This window comes from Kryptolebias marmoratus, linkage group LG24 (assembly GCF_001649575.2).
Source record: "Kryptolebias marmoratus isolate JLee-2015 linkage group LG24, ASM164957v2, whole genome shotgun sequence".
Taxonomy (NCBI): domain Eukaryota; kingdom Metazoa; phylum Chordata; class Actinopteri; order Cyprinodontiformes; family Rivulidae; genus Kryptolebias; species Kryptolebias marmoratus.
In genome coordinates this window covers 12,596,514-12,613,875 of record NC_051453.1, presented here as the reverse complement: position 1 = coordinate 12,613,875, position 17,362 = coordinate 12,596,514, and the positions used below count along the sequence as shown (strand labels likewise).

General features: G+C 36.8%; 3 protein-coding genes across 4 annotated transcripts in view; all 3 read left to right on the top strand.

Moving 5' to 3' along the window:
• The first annotated feature begins 6,956 nt into the window (after positions 1 to 6,956).
• Positions 6,957 to 10,905, top strand: haus8 (HAUS augmin like complex subunit 8). Its single transcript, XM_017407132.3, has 10 exons — positions 6,957 to 7,277; positions 7,402 to 7,466; positions 8,228 to 8,289; positions 8,511 to 8,634; positions 8,858 to 8,968; positions 9,055 to 9,158; positions 9,317 to 9,475; positions 10,048 to 10,189; positions 10,441 to 10,582; positions 10,778 to 10,905. The coding sequence occupies exons 1-10, from the start codon at positions 7,213 to 7,215 to the stop codon at positions 10,902 to 10,904; spliced, it is 1,101 nt and encodes a 366-aa protein (XP_017262621.1). The 5' UTR covers positions 6,957 to 7,212; the 3' UTR covers position 10,905.
• Positions 10,906 to 11,885: 980 nt separating this feature from the next.
• sac3d1 (SAC3 domain containing 1) lies at positions 11,886 to 15,146 on the top strand. Its single transcript, XM_017406960.3, has 4 exons — positions 11,886 to 11,975; positions 12,395 to 12,803; positions 12,963 to 13,245; positions 13,914 to 15,146. The coding sequence occupies exons 1-4, from the start codon at positions 11,953 to 11,955 to the stop codon at positions 14,387 to 14,389; spliced, it is 1,191 nt and encodes a 396-aa protein (XP_017262449.1). The 5' UTR covers positions 11,886 to 11,952; the 3' UTR covers positions 14,390 to 15,146.
• A 958-nt stretch (positions 15,147 to 16,104) lies between these two features.
• cpamd8 (C3 and PZP like alpha-2-macroglobulin domain containing 8) overlaps positions 16,105 to 17,362 on the top strand; it is a 33,817-nt gene continuing 32,559 nt past the window's right edge. Inside the window, exon 1 of one of the 2 annotated variants that reach the window (XM_037974082.1) lies at positions 16,105 to 16,456. In XM_037974082.1, the coding sequence (XP_037830010.1) occupies positions 16,380 to 16,456 (77 nt within the window). In that variant the 5' untranslated portion in view covers positions 16,105 to 16,379. The remainder of the gene's footprint in view (positions 16,457 to 17,362) is intronic. The other variant, XM_025003929.2, reaches the window with a different exon arrangement.

The window sequence follows — 17,362 nt, the reverse complement described above, 5'->3', positions numbered from 1 at the left end:
TTTATTTTGTTCACTAGCTGTCTGGCTAAATTTAGAAAAAAACAATGTGAAGAAATAATCACAGAACATCGTATCATTAAAAGAATAAAACAACTCCCTGTGGGTCAAATATCAGTGAGAACAGATGCGTTTTTAAAAGCATGAAGTAAAGAAGCCTGTCTTATATTAGAAGGCAGATTGGTCCAAAGTTAGGGAGCCACGACTGAAAAAACTGGATCTCCTCTGAGCTTCAGCCAAGTTTCCAGGACGACCAAAAGCAGCTGATGAGATAATCTCAGGGCTGAGAAGGAACAGAAGGTTGAATCAAGTTTAATGAAGGAATTCATGAAGCTGATTTAGTTGAAGGAAAAGTGTTTCCTACTTAGCTCCACTGCAGCTCACTTATCAAGAATGTTTCATTTGACTGATCTTTTCTTAAATGTTTAGAACTTTATAGTCTGATTTAATGTTGCACAGCAGTGACTTGATCTGCTGATCAGAACTTCAAAGTTCTTTAAACTCTACCACTTGTTAATATCATCATTGTGCTTATTATCATTTATTAACCCATAACTCAGGTACAAAGTAATAGTTTTCTTTTATTCAGTTAATTTTAGTAACCAGAGTTGCTAAATGACAGTTCTAACTAATAAAGGAGATATATATACCTGAGATTCAACACAGGCACCTGTGGCTCAGTGGTTAGAGCAGTCGTCCTCCAATGACACAGCTGGAGGTTCGATGCTACCAGTATGCCACATGTTGAAGTGTCCCTGGGCAAGGCACTGAACCCCTCACTGCTTCTGATGTGTGCTCCATCTGTGTATGAATGTGTGAGTGGATGAGGGCACAGATTATGTTGTAAAAAGGCTCTATGTAAATACAGTCCATTTAGCATTTACAGAAATCAAACTGAAGAACTCTAGGGTTTATATAATAGCATGTGTGGTGTGGAAAGTTGTTGTCCATACTTGCAGTAGTTTTTATTCACAGTCATTTACGTGTATATGTTAGAGGTGTAACGGTAGATATATTTGTACCAGAACATAACAGTTCTTGAGTCTGGGATGGATACAGGGATGCAGATGAAGAATGTGTTGGTCACAGGCGCTCACCTCTGTCCTCTAGAAGCAGGTTCACCGTTTATTTTTGTTTATCTTAATTCAGCTGTGTAGAAAAGCTTTGTGATCCTGGTTTTCACAGTTAGTAAGAAGAGGTGAGGGGTGGCTGTATAGCAGGCCCAGTAGGTTTTAAATTGCAAACATTGAAGCCTTCTGTGTCAAACCTGTTGTGTCTTTATTTATTTACCCTGATTTTAAGGATCATTTTTTCACACTAGCACTGAGGTAGCTGACACACTAGGTGTTGGTATTTACCATTTACATTGTCTGTATATATCAACTTAATGAAATTAAAACTTTTTCAAGTTTGTATTTCCCTAGAATTATAAAAAGTGAAGAACATAGAATAAGGCCCAGAAATGTTTCAGTCCTATTTATCAAACAATTGTGTTGTTCTGCTGAAAGTGCAAAATCAAGATTTTTTATGTTAAAATTTTCCACATTAATTAAAAGTTTTAATAATAAAAGACTTTTAGAAGATAGTCTTATTTTTGTTATCAAGTTATTTAAAAGATGACTTTGGTTTCCTTACCTGTCGACTTTTCTGTCCTTCAGACGAGCTGCACTCGCTGCAGTTCTTCTCTTAAACGGTTGGTGTCGCTGTTGAGCAAATATTACCACCGAAACAACAGCAGAAGAAGAGTGAAACCGGAAAAACAACATTCATTCGCAACCGAAGCTACAAGGTGTTGTTTGGAGGCAGTTGAAAGAGGAAGCAAAAATTTTGGCGGTTGGCATAAACTGGTGTGAGACTGGATTGGGATGACAACTAAGGTAGATGGGGGTGGTGAGGATGATGATATGGATTTTGACAACTGGACTCCGGTAGGAAGAGGAAGAGGTAGAGGTAAGGATAAGGGTTTGAAAGAGGACAGGGAAATTGGTAGCCAGAATAGTAAGCGAAGTTTGGAAGACTGCAGCTCAGATGAAGAAAACAGAGCAGTCAGAAAGAAAGTGACAAACGAAGAGTTTAAGGTAATTCTTAAATTCAGGAAGGAGGATATGAACATTAACCTAAGTCCAATACAGGTTTCAAGAGAAATAAAAAAGAAGCTAGGGGAGGTGGAGTTTGTTAAAACATTACGAGATGGGAACATGTTGATAAAATGCAAATCTGAAGATCAAAAGAACAAATGTATGCAGATTAACAACATTTGCAGAAAAGTAGTTAGTGAGAAACTAATGGTCGGAGAAAATAGAGTGTCACGTGGTGTTATCACTGGTATTCCGCTGGAGGAAGAGTTAGAAAGACTCAAAAAGAATATTCAGGGGGGAGAAGTACGGAGATTGAAAAGATTGTTAAAGCATGTGAATGGAGAAAAAGTAGAGAGCCTATCGATTCTTCTGGAGTTTCAAGGAGAAGTCCTTCCAGATAAGGTTAAAATTGGATTCATGAGTTTTCCTGTGAGACCATATGTCCCTCCCCCTCTGCGCTGTTTTAAATGCCAAAGATATGGTCATATCGCAGCAGTATGTAAAGGGAAGCAAAGATGTGCCAAATGTGGAGGAGATCATCGATATGATGAATGTGGAGTGGATGTACAAATGAAATGTTGTAACTGTGGTGGTCAGCATAATGCAGCATATGGAGGTTGTGAGGTAAGGAAAAAGGCAGCAGAAATTCAACAGCTGAGAACAATTAAAAACATCACTTATGCAGAGGCAGCAAAAAGTGTTCAAGAGAAAAGAATGGTTCAGAAAAATCAACAGGCAATGCCTAGTACAAGTGCTGAGCCCAGCCAAATGTCTAAATCAGGAATGGAAATCACAATGGACAAACTAATATTATTCATGGCATATGTTATCAACTGCACTGATCAGGTAAAACAGAAAACAGAAAAAATTAAAATTATAGTGAAAGGTGCAGAAAAATATTTAGCCGTGAAGGATTTATCTTGGGAAATAATAAATAAAAAGCTTGAAATAGATGGAAAACAAGGTGAAGGAAAACTGTAATGATTATCTTGCAATGGAATGCAAGAAGTCTAATAGCAAATGGTCAAGAATTTAAAGGATATATAAATTGTTTGGAAATTAAACCAGATATTATTTGTGTTCAGGAAACATGGCTTAAACCAGAGCTAGACTTTGTGATATCGGGATATGATAGCATTAGAAGGGATAGGGAACAAGAAAGTGGAGGAGGTTGCGTAATATTTGTTAAGCAAGGAATTCAGTATAGGTTTGTAGATAAAGGATCATCTTTAGAATGGCTATCTGTGGAAATTTGGGTTAATAAAGAAAGCATTAGGATATTAAATTTTTATAATCCCTGTAAAAAACTGAATTTAGATCAAATGGAGGAAATGTTTACAAATCTAGGAAGAAATTTAGTTTGTTGTGGAGATTTTAATGCCTTTAGCACTGTGTGGGGTCATAAAAATGATGCAAATGGAGAAGTGGTAGAACAAATAATGGATAAGAAACAATTGGTTTGTATTAATAATGGAGAAGGGACGAGAATTGATATTAGAAACGGAAATGAATCAGCGCTAGATCTAACTCTAGTATCAGTGAATTTTGCCGGGATTAGTAATTGGAAAATTTTAAAAGAATCAACATTGGGAAGTGATCATTATCCTATTGTTATTGAAATTGGATTAGAAATGGGGAAAGATGATAATATAAATATAGAAAAATGGATATTTAGAAATGTTGATTGGGAAAAATATAAAATAATAAGTGATGAAAATATGTTAAAGGTTAATCTAGATTTGGATATAGATAGTGTAAACTCTTCTATCTGTGAAGCTATTTTAGGAGCAGCATGTGAAACAATTCAAAGGAAAAAAGGAAAGTATAAGAAGAAAATAGTACCATGGTGGACAAATGAATGTGATGTAGCAATTAAATCTAGAAATAAAGCCTTTAGATTGTTAAAGAGAAATCAGAATTTTGAGAATTTTCTGGAATACAAAAAGTCACAAGCTCTGGTTAGAAGAACGGTCAAAAGTGCTAAAAAGGTTTATTGGGGAAATTTTTGTAATTCAGTAGGAAGGGAAACAAAAATTTCAAAAATTTGGGGAATGATTAAACGAATGAATGGAATTAGAAGTGAATATGGGTATCCAGTTCTTAAGAATGGAGATGAAATAGCTCTAAATGAGGAGGAGAAAGCAAATATGCTGGGTAGGAAATTTGTTGAAATTCATAGTAGCAATAATTTAAATACAGAAGAAATAAGGAAAAGAAATTCTATAATTAGGGAAAATACTAATTTATTAGAAGTAGATACAGAATATAATGATTTATTGAATCATTCCTTCTCATTATTTGAATTAAACAATGCTTTAAGGAAAACAAAAAATTCTTCTCCAGGAAAAGACAATATTTCCTATAATATGATGGAAAAACTTAGTAATTCATCTAAAAAGATATTAATAGATTTCTTTAATAAGATATGGGAAGGGGGTTATTTACCTGTGGCATGGAAGGAAGCAATTATAGTTCCAATTTTAAAGCCAGGGAAAGAGAAGTCAAATCCTACAAGTTATAGGCCGATTGCGTTAACATCAAATATATGTAAAACAATGGAAAGAATGATAAATGAAAGATTGAGTTATTTTGTGGAGAAGAAGGGGTGTTTGTCAAAATTTCAAAGTGGGTTTAGGAAAGGTAGAAGTACTATGGATCCTATCTTGTGCTTAGAACATGAAATCAGAAAAGGGCAAGTTAATAAGGAGAGTGTGGTGGCTGTATTCTTTGACATAGAGAAAGCTTATGATATGATGTGGAAAGAAGGGTTTTTAATTAAATTAAGGAAAATGGGGGTTAGAGGATCAATGTTTAACTGGATAAAAGATTTTTTACATAATAGATCTATACAAGTAAGAATAGGTCAACAATTGTCAGAAAAATATTTTGTTGAAAATGGAACACCTCAAGGAAGTATTGTGAGTCCTTTGTTTTTCTCTATTATGATTAATGATATGTTTGATAAGTTAGAGAATGGAATGGGTTGTTCATTATTTGCTGATGATGGAGCAATTTGGAAGAGAGGTACGAACTTGAAATTTATAGTTAAGAAATTACAAGAAGCAATATATAGTATAGAAGAATGGTCATATAATTGGGGTTTTAAAATTTCAATAGATAAAACAAAGACTTTATTTTTCACTAGGAAGAAAGTATCTAATGATCTAAAATTGTTTCTCTATAAACATGATTTAGAAAGAGTGAAGGAATTTAAGTTTTTGGGTTTGTGGATGGATGAAAAACTCACGTGGAGTAGTCATATTCAAAAAGTAGTGGATAAATGTAAGAGAGTATTAAATGTTATGAGGTGTTTGGTGGGAAGAGAGTGGGGCGCTGAGAGGAAAGCGTTGAAAACGATATATACGGGTTTAATTAGATCAGTATTGGATTATGGTAGCCTGGCCTTTGGATCAGCATCAGAAACACTTCTTAAAAAATTAGATATGATTCAGTATCAAGCCTTGAGGTTGTGTACAGGAGCCATCAGAACAACTCCAAGTTCAGCTTTGTTAGTTGAAATGGGGGAATTACCACTTTACCTTAGAAGATTACAGTTAAGATTATCTTATTGGAGTTATTTAAAGGGACATTATGAAAACCATCCATGTCAAGAAATTTTAAAACCTAGTTGGGAAAAGGGGAAAAAGACTTTGAAATCCTTTGGGTGGGAGATAGAAAGTAATGTGAAAGATTTTGATTTATCAACTATAAATATGAGTCAAACAGTTCCTCTATCACTGGTCCATCCATCTCTTTTTCAGGAAATCACTGTGGATCTATCATTGTTGGGGAAGAGGAAAAAAGGACATTTTTCAGAATCATATTCAGTGCAGTCATATATAGAAAATAAATACTTTGGTTATGTTCAAGTGTATACAGATGCATCAAAAAATTTAAGTAGCAACAATGGGGTGTCATTTGTCGTTCCAGAATTTAATATTAAAAAATGTAAGAAAATTTCTGATGGTGTCTCAGTGTTTACAGGGGAAATGATGGGAATTATTTTGGCTTTAGGTTGGATTGAAGAGGTTCGTCCTTTAAGAAGTTTAATTTGTTCTGATTCAAGTTCATCGTTATATTCAATTAAAAATAATCAGTCTAATAGTAGACCGGACCTTCTATTGGAGATTCAGTTAATACTTTATAGAATTCAGGCCATGGGATTAATTGTTAATTTTACATGGGTTCCATCTCATATAGGAATAAAAGGAAATGAGTTGGCAGATAAATTTGCAAAACAAGCCTCAAAGAACAGTTACATTGAGATTCTGATTCCATTTAGTAAAGAGGAAATAAAATCTATTATAAAACAAAAGGTTAAGGAAAGATGGCAGAAGCAGTGGGAAGAAGAAAGAACTGGTAGATGGTTTTATAGTATTCAAAGGAAAGTTGGTGCAATGAGGGGAACAGGAAGAAGTAGAAAAGAAGAAAACATTATATCCAGGTTACGTTTTGGGCATACGGGTTTAAACAGTACACTATTTAAAATGGGGAAACATCCAACAGGTAATTGTGATTTTTGTTTTCAAGAAGAGACAGTAGAACATGTTTTGTTGTTTTGTACAAAGTACTCTGAGGAGAGGAGGAGATTAAAATATAGACTTCTAAAGAACAAATTACAGTTAAAAATACCAGATATTTTGGGATATTCATCTTCATCTGAATACTTACGTTATTTAATAAACTTTCTTAAGGAATCTAAATTGATAGAGAGGATTTAGGTTTTTTGTTTTTGTTTTTTGGGGTTTTTTTGTTTTTGTTTTTGTTTTTGTTTTGTTTTTTGTTTTTTTTGTTTTTTAAGTTGCGTCCTGATCCACACTCCATACCAGTAGGTGGCGGTAATGCACCTATAAGTTGTTTGCCAACCGCCATAAAACCAAGAAGAAGAAGAAGAAGAATATTTGAGTGGCTGGTTTGACTTGCCCAGCCATAGTGGCCGGTGGACAAAATTTTTACTTTCCATCCCTGAATATACTACTATTAATATTTACAGTCTATTTCAGCAACGAGACTTTGTTCCTACAGTACAGCGACACAATCTGCTTTCGTCGACAACGAAGAGCGGAACCAAGGTTTTACGTTCTTTTTCTTTCCGGTTAACTTAAGCCGACGTACAGGCGGTTTGCTTCAAACCATCATGGCGTCGAGAAGACGATCTGCAGCGCCAACTAGTTTTTTAAATGCTCAAGCTGATGTAAATAGGTACTAACTGAAGTTTTGTTATTTATTTTAGTCAATTGGTGTTTAATACTGAAAGGAAATGTGACAAATATGGCTCCTTTGATTTTAGTTAGCTCGACTTTAACTTTGTTTTCCTTTTTTTCAGTTCGAAAAGTGGCAGCAGTGCTAATGCAGCCAATAACAGTGGAAATGGGAAGAAAACTGTCAAATGTAAGTATTTGCTGATGTTCTCGGTAGACATTTGTTTTTCAAGTACTTTTTAAACACCACAGATCGAACAAATTACCATGAACGTTTTGTAATTTGTAAAGTAGACGAGCCCTTCCAGGAAAACAACATTTCCTGGAGCGGATGGCAGCTTTTATTTGTACTGAAACTTGTATAAATCTTTAAGTAACTCATGTCTTTGAAGACCCACAAATTATCCACGCTGTGTTTACATCTTTTTGCCATCAAAGGTGTGCAAGACATAGTTTGTTTTTATAATACTGATAACACATTCGATGATTGTGTGTACATTTCGCTCAGCCATTCTAAAATAATTTCAAACTTTTTTCTGTCAGAAAGGTTTTTCACCTTATCCTTGGACCATAGTAATGACCTACTACTCAGAGTGGTGCTGTTTTAGTGTAGTTGTTTTTGCATTTTCATATGCGTTTTTTAACGTACGCTCTGCATGAGGACTTAAGGATTATGTGCAGTAACTATTAGCTTTATTTAATGACCCTTGCATTGACGATTTTATTCATAATTGATGTTTAAATTATGAATAATAAGTTGATATAATACATTTGTACTGCTTTGAACTATAGATAATAATAAAAATAATTAATAAACATTAAATTGTTTGTCACAGTCACTCAATTTACCTTTTTCTTTTTAAAGGGAATAGTCTAGTGTGAAGCATTACTAGATTATGTTGCTATAAAGGAAACAAATCTTAGTTCATAAATGTTTTCATTCCTCTGTAGCCGGTGGGACGGTTGTCAAGTCACGATATCTTCAATCTGCAGAGAAGACCTCTCTCTCAAAGGTAATGCTTTTTGCTTTTGTTTCTTTTTTCTGATGTCACTTTTTCACATATGAAAACATGGTATTTCATGTTAGTTACTTTTAACATGCGCACCTAGGTTGCCAAATGTAATATTAACTTTCAATAAGCTTTCCCTCTCCTGTATTTTTCACTTAGTTGCTGTGATGTTTTACTACTGTTTCCTTATTTTTATTTAACCGCATCCTCATCTGCATTTTCAGAGTAATTCACTGACCGATTCGGTAGTCGTGCCTCAGCGGCCTTCCTCTCCTAAACCAACTTTTGTCAAACCAAAGGTGGGCACCCCACCTCGACGGTCACTGGGACCACATGCTCTTGCAGAATGTGGGTACTTCTTTTTAAGGGTTATTTTGGATATGTGTTACTCTAAGTTTATTTCTTGTTAAATTAGATCAGTAACTGTAGTGCATTCTAGTGGCAACAATGTTACCTTTTTTATAGATGATAAATGCAATTAAACCAACCTTTTTAATGATTTATTTTTCTGCTCTACTATGGCCACAACATCAAAATAACATGTCAGTGTTTATGTTTATCTTCCTTAAAGCAATGATGGCACATGGAGCGGATCCATCACTTCTTGGTAGAAGTGTTCTGCAGTCTACATTCTCAGATGGACACTGCTTTCGACCAGATTTTGATATTTCAGTTATTAAAGGTGAACTAAACTAAACCCATAAATGCAATGTGTGTTTTCAGACTGTATTTTGTCCTAACCTGCTGTTTTCGATCTGTGTTTTAAAGAGAAAACAGTCATTGAGAATGCCGCAGAGCCTGAGAGAAACTCAGAGAATGAGAAGAAGATTGTAGAGATGCAAACGTTTCTACTAGCCTACCTCACAGCTAAGGTTTGATCGAATAATCAACCCTGATAAATGCTGAGAATGGCTTTTAACTTGTCTGCTTCATTCAGTCAGTGTTCAGAAACATTGTAAATAAAATATACTATTTTTGGCTTAATGTGTGCTTCAGCAATATGGCTCTGTCTCCTGTTTATTTATTTTAGATGGAGAGCAATACAGCTAAATTCAAGGCTGAGGCAGAGGAACGAAGCCTTCAAGAGATGAAAGGAGAAGAGATGCTGCGTAATGAGGTCAAGGAAAAGAAGCAGCAGTATCTTCTAGCTGAGAAGAAGAAGTTGCTAAACGAGATGCTGGACATGCAGGTCAGGTCACCTCTTCTATAATTAGCTGCTGAATTTTAATTTACGCACCTTCACTGGAAAGAAATTAGTTTGACTTTATTAGCACATACTGCATATGTGTATATACTGTAATTTTAAAATTCTGAAATTAAAGAATATAAATGGAATTTCAGATAAATATAGTTTGCAAATGTGTCTTAAGTTGCACTCAATTACTACATTAGTGGAAAACTAAGGAAGTCATTATAAGCATTCACGCTTACTGATAAATACAGGTAGACTAATACGATGTAAGTGCTAACACTTTAAACTGAGGCCACTCTCTTCTTAAGTCTGAATTTTCATTTTTCAGCATAACTGTAGTGGCCTAATGTGAAGAAATGTTACATTAATTTCAAATGTAAGCAAGCTCTTTGAAGTGGAACTCTGTGCAAATCAGATATGACTTCCTTATTATTAAATTTCTATTTAATATAAAAATGATGCACAGTATAACAGTGTTTAAGATTTCTAAACAGTGTTTTAAATGTATACATTAAAAGACAACTTGTGTAAATTGAATACATGCCACTATTATATTTTTTTTCTGTCAGATTGAGACGCTGACTCCTGTGGCAGAAGTAGCCAAGCAGTTCACAAAGGACTATAAGTGTTTTGCAGCAGCTGTCGACACCACTCGTCATGAACTGCCCGTCAAGAATTTCTACATCAATGGGGATGGAAAGGAATTTTTAGGTGATTAAAAACATATCAGTAATCTTTTAAATGTTTTTTGATCAAACTGTCCTTGACAGTTCAAAGCAGAAATACAAACAAAACAGCAAACTTTATTATAAAATTAGTAGTATTTTTACATTTGAAATATAAGTTGCGTATCCTGATCAAACTGTATTGTTCTGTGTGACTATGTGTTGGTATAAAGACGCATAAATAATAAGCACTTGACAGAAACTGATGATGTTTTGATAACCATTTTCACTGCTTAGTTCAAGTTGAGGCTTGCCTGAAGGAAACGGAGAAGTTGGTGCTAGAGTGCACACAGGGAGATCCCATGGAGAACAGCACATCTTTGGACTGCCTCCGAAACATGAAAATATCATCAAAAAATATCAGTCAGCAGCTGTCAGGGTAAGTGGATGTGAAGGAAATCCTGTTTGATAATGACTTCATCGTATGATGTGGCTGCTTTCTCTTAGCCTTTTATTTTTTTAAAGTTATTCCATTTCAGTGAGTATTTTATTCCACCTAGAGACGCTGTTTGACTTGGCGCAGACTGCACTTCTACTTGTACTTAAAGGTGTTCATGTTTTCTTGCTTTTCTAGAACATTTTCTGAGCTGCTGGAGCTGTCGTCACTGGTCTGCCGCCATTCAGTCCACGTTCAGCAGGTCGTGGAGGAAGAGCAGCTCGGTGTTTCAAGAACCCGTGAGCTCTTCTGCCCTAAACAGTAATAAAAAAACACAGCATGGGATACACAGTACATGCACTTTGGATAACCCCTCTGTCCCTGTTAATAGCCCTTGATTTGTTTGTGTTTTTTGTGTCCTGATTAATTTTGATGTAGTTGTACTATGTTTAGTGTTTTCTCATGCAGTTTATTGATTTAAATGTATTTAATAAAGTGGGGAAAAAAAACTAAAAATTTGGTGCTTTTGTTGCCATTTCAGTCAGAATTAATGTTATTTTATTTTAATGTTTAGAGTGTCTGCAAAAAGTACTTAAACCCTGTGAATTAATGCTAACATGAGAAATTATATACATAAACATGAGTCATAGGGGGGAAAATTGGTGTGTTTGAAAGTGGTTCTGTATTAGGATGCAGCATCAAGTTTACAAAGTCAAGATTTGGGATTTGGGATGGGATTTCATGCTTGTACTGTCTGAACTTACTTTGATTTGGTTTCACAAAATCAGTTCACGATTAGTTAATCCTGGAGTACTGCATGTTTTCAGGAATCACCCCGATCAGAAACGTCTTCTTGTGAAGGGTTCTAAACTGCTTAATCCGTATTTTTATTTGGTCTTATAGACGTTGCCTTTTCTTGAATTTAGAGCAATAATTACTATAACTAGGTCCACAAATTTGATTTTAAATATAATTTATCTCTGATCCTTGTTATTTTCAAATGAAAGTATTTTAGTTAAAGACTGCTGGTTATATTAATAGGCCTTTTTACTGCAGTTATAAGGATAATTGACTTAACTGGTCCATCTCAATCTAGTTTTTCATTTTTTAAATTAATTAAGCTTTGACAAGGCTTGGTCAAGCCCAGCTCTCTCCTTTTATTCTGATTTCCTCAGGTCTTACTTTTGTGTAATAGTACTCGCTTTCAAAAAATGTCTGTCTACCTCCAGTTTACTTTTAGCTTGTCATATATGGAAAGACTGAACTTTTATTTTGGTACGCGTCGAGTTCCGGATGTGACGTTGAACCAAAACATAAAGGCTCCATTTTGATTGGCTTAAGAAACGTGACGACGTTCCTGTTCAGAAAAACCAATGAGCCACAGAAGTGCGCGCATGTAAGTACCAACATTTAATGTGTTTTTCTTAATTTAGTGAGGTTTTTAACAATATATATTTTATATCCGATAGTCTTTCTGTTATTTAACAACTTATTGCTTCAAACATATCTACGTATTGTTGGGGTGAAGCGATATTCGCTCGATGTAAGTTGTTAGCTTGCTAACTTATGTCTGTAACTCCAATAATAACTACTAATTAATTCATATTCATATTTAATTCATATTAAACGAATTCTAACAACTGTAGGAAAACCTACAAATCATACATTCTGTGTTGAAAGAATACAGAGTAGATGTATTTGATCCCAGAAGGACTTGAGTTGCTTTATGTCTAACCGGGGGGAGAGGGTGTTTTCAGGTTTCTAATGTAGACCTGTTTTCACATTGAACCAGTAATGAAACTGTTCCTTTCACAGCTCTCACTCATCGTGGAGGGATGAGCCATCAGAAAGATGGCAGAGACAGAGGAACAAAAAGCCATGGCAAGGCAAGGCTAGAGCTCAGGAGGAAGAGGAGCAGAGGCTCGAAGAGCAGCCGACGGACACCGTGCCCAGAGGGACCTGTCTGACCCTGTGCCCTGCTCAAGAGCTACTGGATCGCGAGGCTCAGAACCGGCTTCACCGTTTTGAAATGGTACCAGGCACAGAGAGGAATCGGAAGCCGAGGGGAGACCCTTTGCGAGCTGTCAAAGAGTACTCGAGACCAGCAGCTGGGAAAGATGTGACAAAGCCCTCTGACCTCCGACCGCCTGACGTGTTGCTGAAGACAGTTTGTTATCTTATTGATGACATTGCAGCCTCTCCTACTCTGCATCCATGGACTGAGGCAAGTGATGTTAATGATTTAAGAAGTGATACAGAAATTCAGGGGCTTGTAAAGTTGATTTTGACATCCTTCTTATGTACTGAGTAAGTTATTTTTTATAATCAAATGTGCAAACGTCCATTTTTTGTATTTTTTAAAAGAAATTACCTTGTCTTTCAGGTGTATAGCTTCGTCTTTGATCGGTTGCGTAGCGTGAAGCAGGACATGATCATCCAGAGGCTGTCCGGTTTGGACTGCACGGCCATTTTAGAGCGGACCGTGCGTTTCCTCATCTACGCTTCGTATCATCTTTGCGGTGAACCCCTGCGGCTTTACGACCCACGCATCAACGACACCCACCTGCAAGAGTACCTGAGCTGGCTGTTGGACTGCTACACAACTGGGACAGGACCCTACCCAAACCAGGAGGAGTTTCAGGCTCTTTGTTTGCTGTACAACTTAGGTGGGTGGATGCCTCCGGTGATTGCTCCTTTTAAGTGTTCAAAGCAAAATATTTCACCTAAACAAATTTTTATGCATCTTAGTTGCTACATTACCTGGCTTCTGTTGCAGAGATTCAAGTCAAGTATTGCATTTTCCTGAAAACATCTCTTTTCTTCCATCTACCAGCAAGTTTTTAAAACATTATTTATTTGTTTAACCTTTATTAAAATGGGCACAAACAGAAAGAAACTTGATATCAGCAACACAAAGAAATGTTGAGAGGAAATTTTATGTGACGTGATACTATGTTTACTTTTTGTCATGATGGTTGCCATTGTTGGTAAAAGCTCTGCAACCAAATATTAGCAAAAATGTTGCCAGCAGTTGTCTTGGGTACATTTAGCGTGTTTTTATTTCACTTTATAGAAGCTTTCTTTTTGTTGAATATCGTGTTTTTTGTTTTTTTTTTTAAAAAGTTTAATTTACAAGACTGGTTAAATTTATGAAAATTTTCCAAATTTTGTGCCTAAAATTTCAGGGCATGTCTATATATCTCTGCGCTCTGAAGGTTTTGCTGTACTCGGTAGACTTAAATAACCTTTTTGTAAATAAATCATTTATTTATTCACCAAGCGTGCACCTCCGCAGCATAATATGTTCATATTTAAATGTGCTCTTGCTCTGCAGGTTCAGCTCGTGCCATGCTGCACGTTGTCCAACTCCCCAAACGACTCCGCTGTGCTCCCTCCGTCACTCTTGCTCTTGCTATAAATCAAGCTTTCCTGGAGAGAAACCCTGTCCGCCTGCTCCGACTGGCTCGGAGGCTGAACTTTCTGCAGGCCTGTGCGTTGCACCGTCATCTGGCGGCATGCCGTAGAGATCTGCTGCTGATATACAGCCATGGGTACAGCAGCCGCAACTGCCGCTTCCCCCTGGGCAAACTGGCTCAAGCCCTGTCCCTGGACGCGTCGCTCACAGCTCAGCTTTGTGAGACGTACGGAGTGGAGGTTAATCAGCACAACCAGGTGGTTTTTTCCAAAGCTGCTTTCACTGAAGCTGAACAAGGGAGGCTGCGTTGTAAACTGTATCACGGCATAGTGTCTGAGAAACAGAAAGACCTCTCCTTTCAAAGCATCATTCATGGCTGCGGTTCAGACACATGATATGTGCTTCTTTTTTAGTAGCAGGAAAATTATGCCTTAAACGAACACTGAGAGGGCCAGTTTTATATTTGTACTCCCATCACAGTAATGAATGATGAGTCTGTCGAGATTTTGCAGCACTGTTGTACATGTTTTACCTTTGGGACTGATGGTCTTACATTTAGGCTGTAAATAAACCCTTTAAGATGTGAGCTGATTTTATATTGTTATTTTTCACTGGATACATTGCTGTGAGTTACAAAAGTCTTGCCACGTTTCACTCAGGATTCAAGTGGAAACTTTGAACATTTATGAAAACTTCAGTGACAAGAAGAACGGACGCAGAGGAAAGCAAAGGACTGGAACGTGTTTGCTCATCTCACTTTACAAAACTAAAATGGACATTTCACCTTTTCCTGAGCAGTTCCAGTTTAAAGTTCAGTTACTGCCTCATGTTTCCGTTAAGTACTTGATAAAAAGTGTAGATTTTACTGTGCATCAGATGGAACAATCTTCCTGCACGAGTCAGGATGGAGACCTCTCTAAGGTGCTTTAAAGCACAACCTCTTTTCAGAATGCTTTTGTGTTTAACACTTTAATTTTAGGTCTTAATTGTTACAATATGTTAATGCTTTTGTAATTTGTTGGAGTTTTTTTTTTCAATCTAACTTGTTGCTTTTATTCTTATGTTATGATTGTGTGTTTCTGTTTTTTATTGTATTTTTTTATGTGAATTAGTTTGTAATTTTGCTTATAAATGGTGCTATATAAACAAGAATTTGCTTTTTTTCTTCCAGAAATGTAGCATGAATGCTGAATTACTGCTAAACTTTGCTGAAGAAGCTGAAACAGAGATAAAAAGGCAACACTAGGTAAAAGAAAAAAGAAAAAGGTAGGTAAAAGATAAAGTAGCAAAAACCTACATGAATGCTAAAAACAACAAAATGGTAGCTAGAAGCTAACAGCAGTAAAAAGGTTAGCCAAATGCTAGAAGTGCCAAAAACCGCAAAAGGTCAGCTGAAATAGAAAAGTAGCAAAAGGCTTACTTAAAGTAAAAGGAAGTATTTAAAAAAGCACAAATAGTGAGTACTCTGAAGCAAATTTCAAATAGAACAGTGCTTTTGAACAAACTTAAAAAGTCTTTATGTATCCTTGTGGGAAAAAAAAAATATATTTGTAAATAAAATTAAGTATTTTGAAAAGTAAAAAAGTTACATAACCCAAAAGTCAAAGCACCCATCACCTGAATGAACTGAACGATTTGATATAGAAATGGCTAAAATAGTCGAAAAATTGCAGAAGTAGTACTGAAAAAAGGAAATAAGCCTGGGCAACAGCTGTGCAGCATTTCCACAAAGGTTTATTTTTCTGCTTTCTTTTCCACTGACTTCTGTAATTGCGTGCTTTGACCACTTGGGGGCAGCCTATACCAATTTGTGAAATTAAAGCGCCCCAACAGTCCCAAATCAAGTCACCTGAGTGAAGGTAATGTTGTTCCAAATGTTTGTTTGTCTTGTTTTATTCTGACTATTTAGTTCTTTTTAAAAACCTAAAACGTGTTCTTGTCGCTCTTAGACTTGAGCTGAATGAGTATTTTCTCGTTTTTTCGCTCGCTGAATGAAGCGGAAAACGGAGCGGAAGGAGCAGCGAGAGGCGCACGGATTTTAAAAGGTCAAACAAGCTGAAGTGGGAGGACATACAAAAAAAAAAAGCTGTCATGTTGAAATATGAGCGAACGAACCCGGGGCGGGAGAAGAAGAAGGCACATGATGGGAGAGGAATGGTCGTGTTGCTGCTCTGCGCCGTAAGAGGAGGGAGGAATTAAAAAACACACACAACATACTTGGAGCCAGATTTGTTTAAGAGGGATGATTACAACAACTTTGATCCAGGGTGAAGCTCTGCACACCTATCACCGATGGACCTGTGGACGGAGCAGACTCTAGATTGTTAGATTTGAGGCCAGATTGACGGGAAACAAACTCACAGTGAAGCCAAAAACAAAACAAAAATGTTGCGCTTGTTTTGGACAACTCTGTGGACCTGGTTCATCTGCAGTGGGGGCAGAAGCTGTGCGCAAGAAAAGCAGTAAGTGGCCTCAGTTCTCATAGTGCTGACAGATTTTGCAGTTTGACCCCCCATGCGCTGCTCATTTTGTTGTGGGGAGCCCTTAACTCAAGTATGTGCTGGGAGAATGACAAATATAAATAGATGAGCTTTGCATGTGAGCAGACCCATGCGCACTGATGCAGCCAGACAGCTGCATTGAGTGGGAATTTAAAAAAAGCTGCACACATTTTTGCTCTTTTACTTTAAAACGTACATGTCTAATGTTCAGGTTTTCTGGGGAGAAGTGTGCAAACCCCTCCCTAAAGGATGCAAACATCAAATCTTGTGATTAACTCTTGAAGGCTTCACCTACAGATTCCCCTCCTAGGCACAGAGGATTTCTACACAAATAAGCTCCAAATAGTAAGAAACTGAGTACACTGAGCCATGTGATTCGGGCTCATCCAAGAGCCAGCTAGACCCAGTGCAGATCAAAGACATCCAGTCCATTTCCCTGTATTATCTTCCTTCCTGAAGCCTTGTTTTCCAGGGATTTTTCCTCATGACTCTCTCACAGGAACCTCAGCTGCCTCTGGTCGTAATGCTTGTAGTGCTGTAATGCCAACCACCTGACCCTTCTCTCATGCATGCACTTGGGTTTGTGCTCGGGGGGCTTTGCTCAGTCCTAATTTGTGTGATCTTCAGTGGGGTTTTCTGGGAACCAGCTGGACTCGGCGGGTCTGCTTTTTGGCTGTGCCTGTCTCCCATAACGGATTGGGTATTGGATTTGTATTTCATAAACATTAGATGTACTCCAAAAACACAAAACAAAAAACCAACCGATACATTTAAATAGAGCCTGCCCTGGACTGGATTTGGGTGTGGAGACAGTTATGGGCTCATCTCTAACCCGAGCTCCTTCAAAAATACTGAAAATCCTTAGAT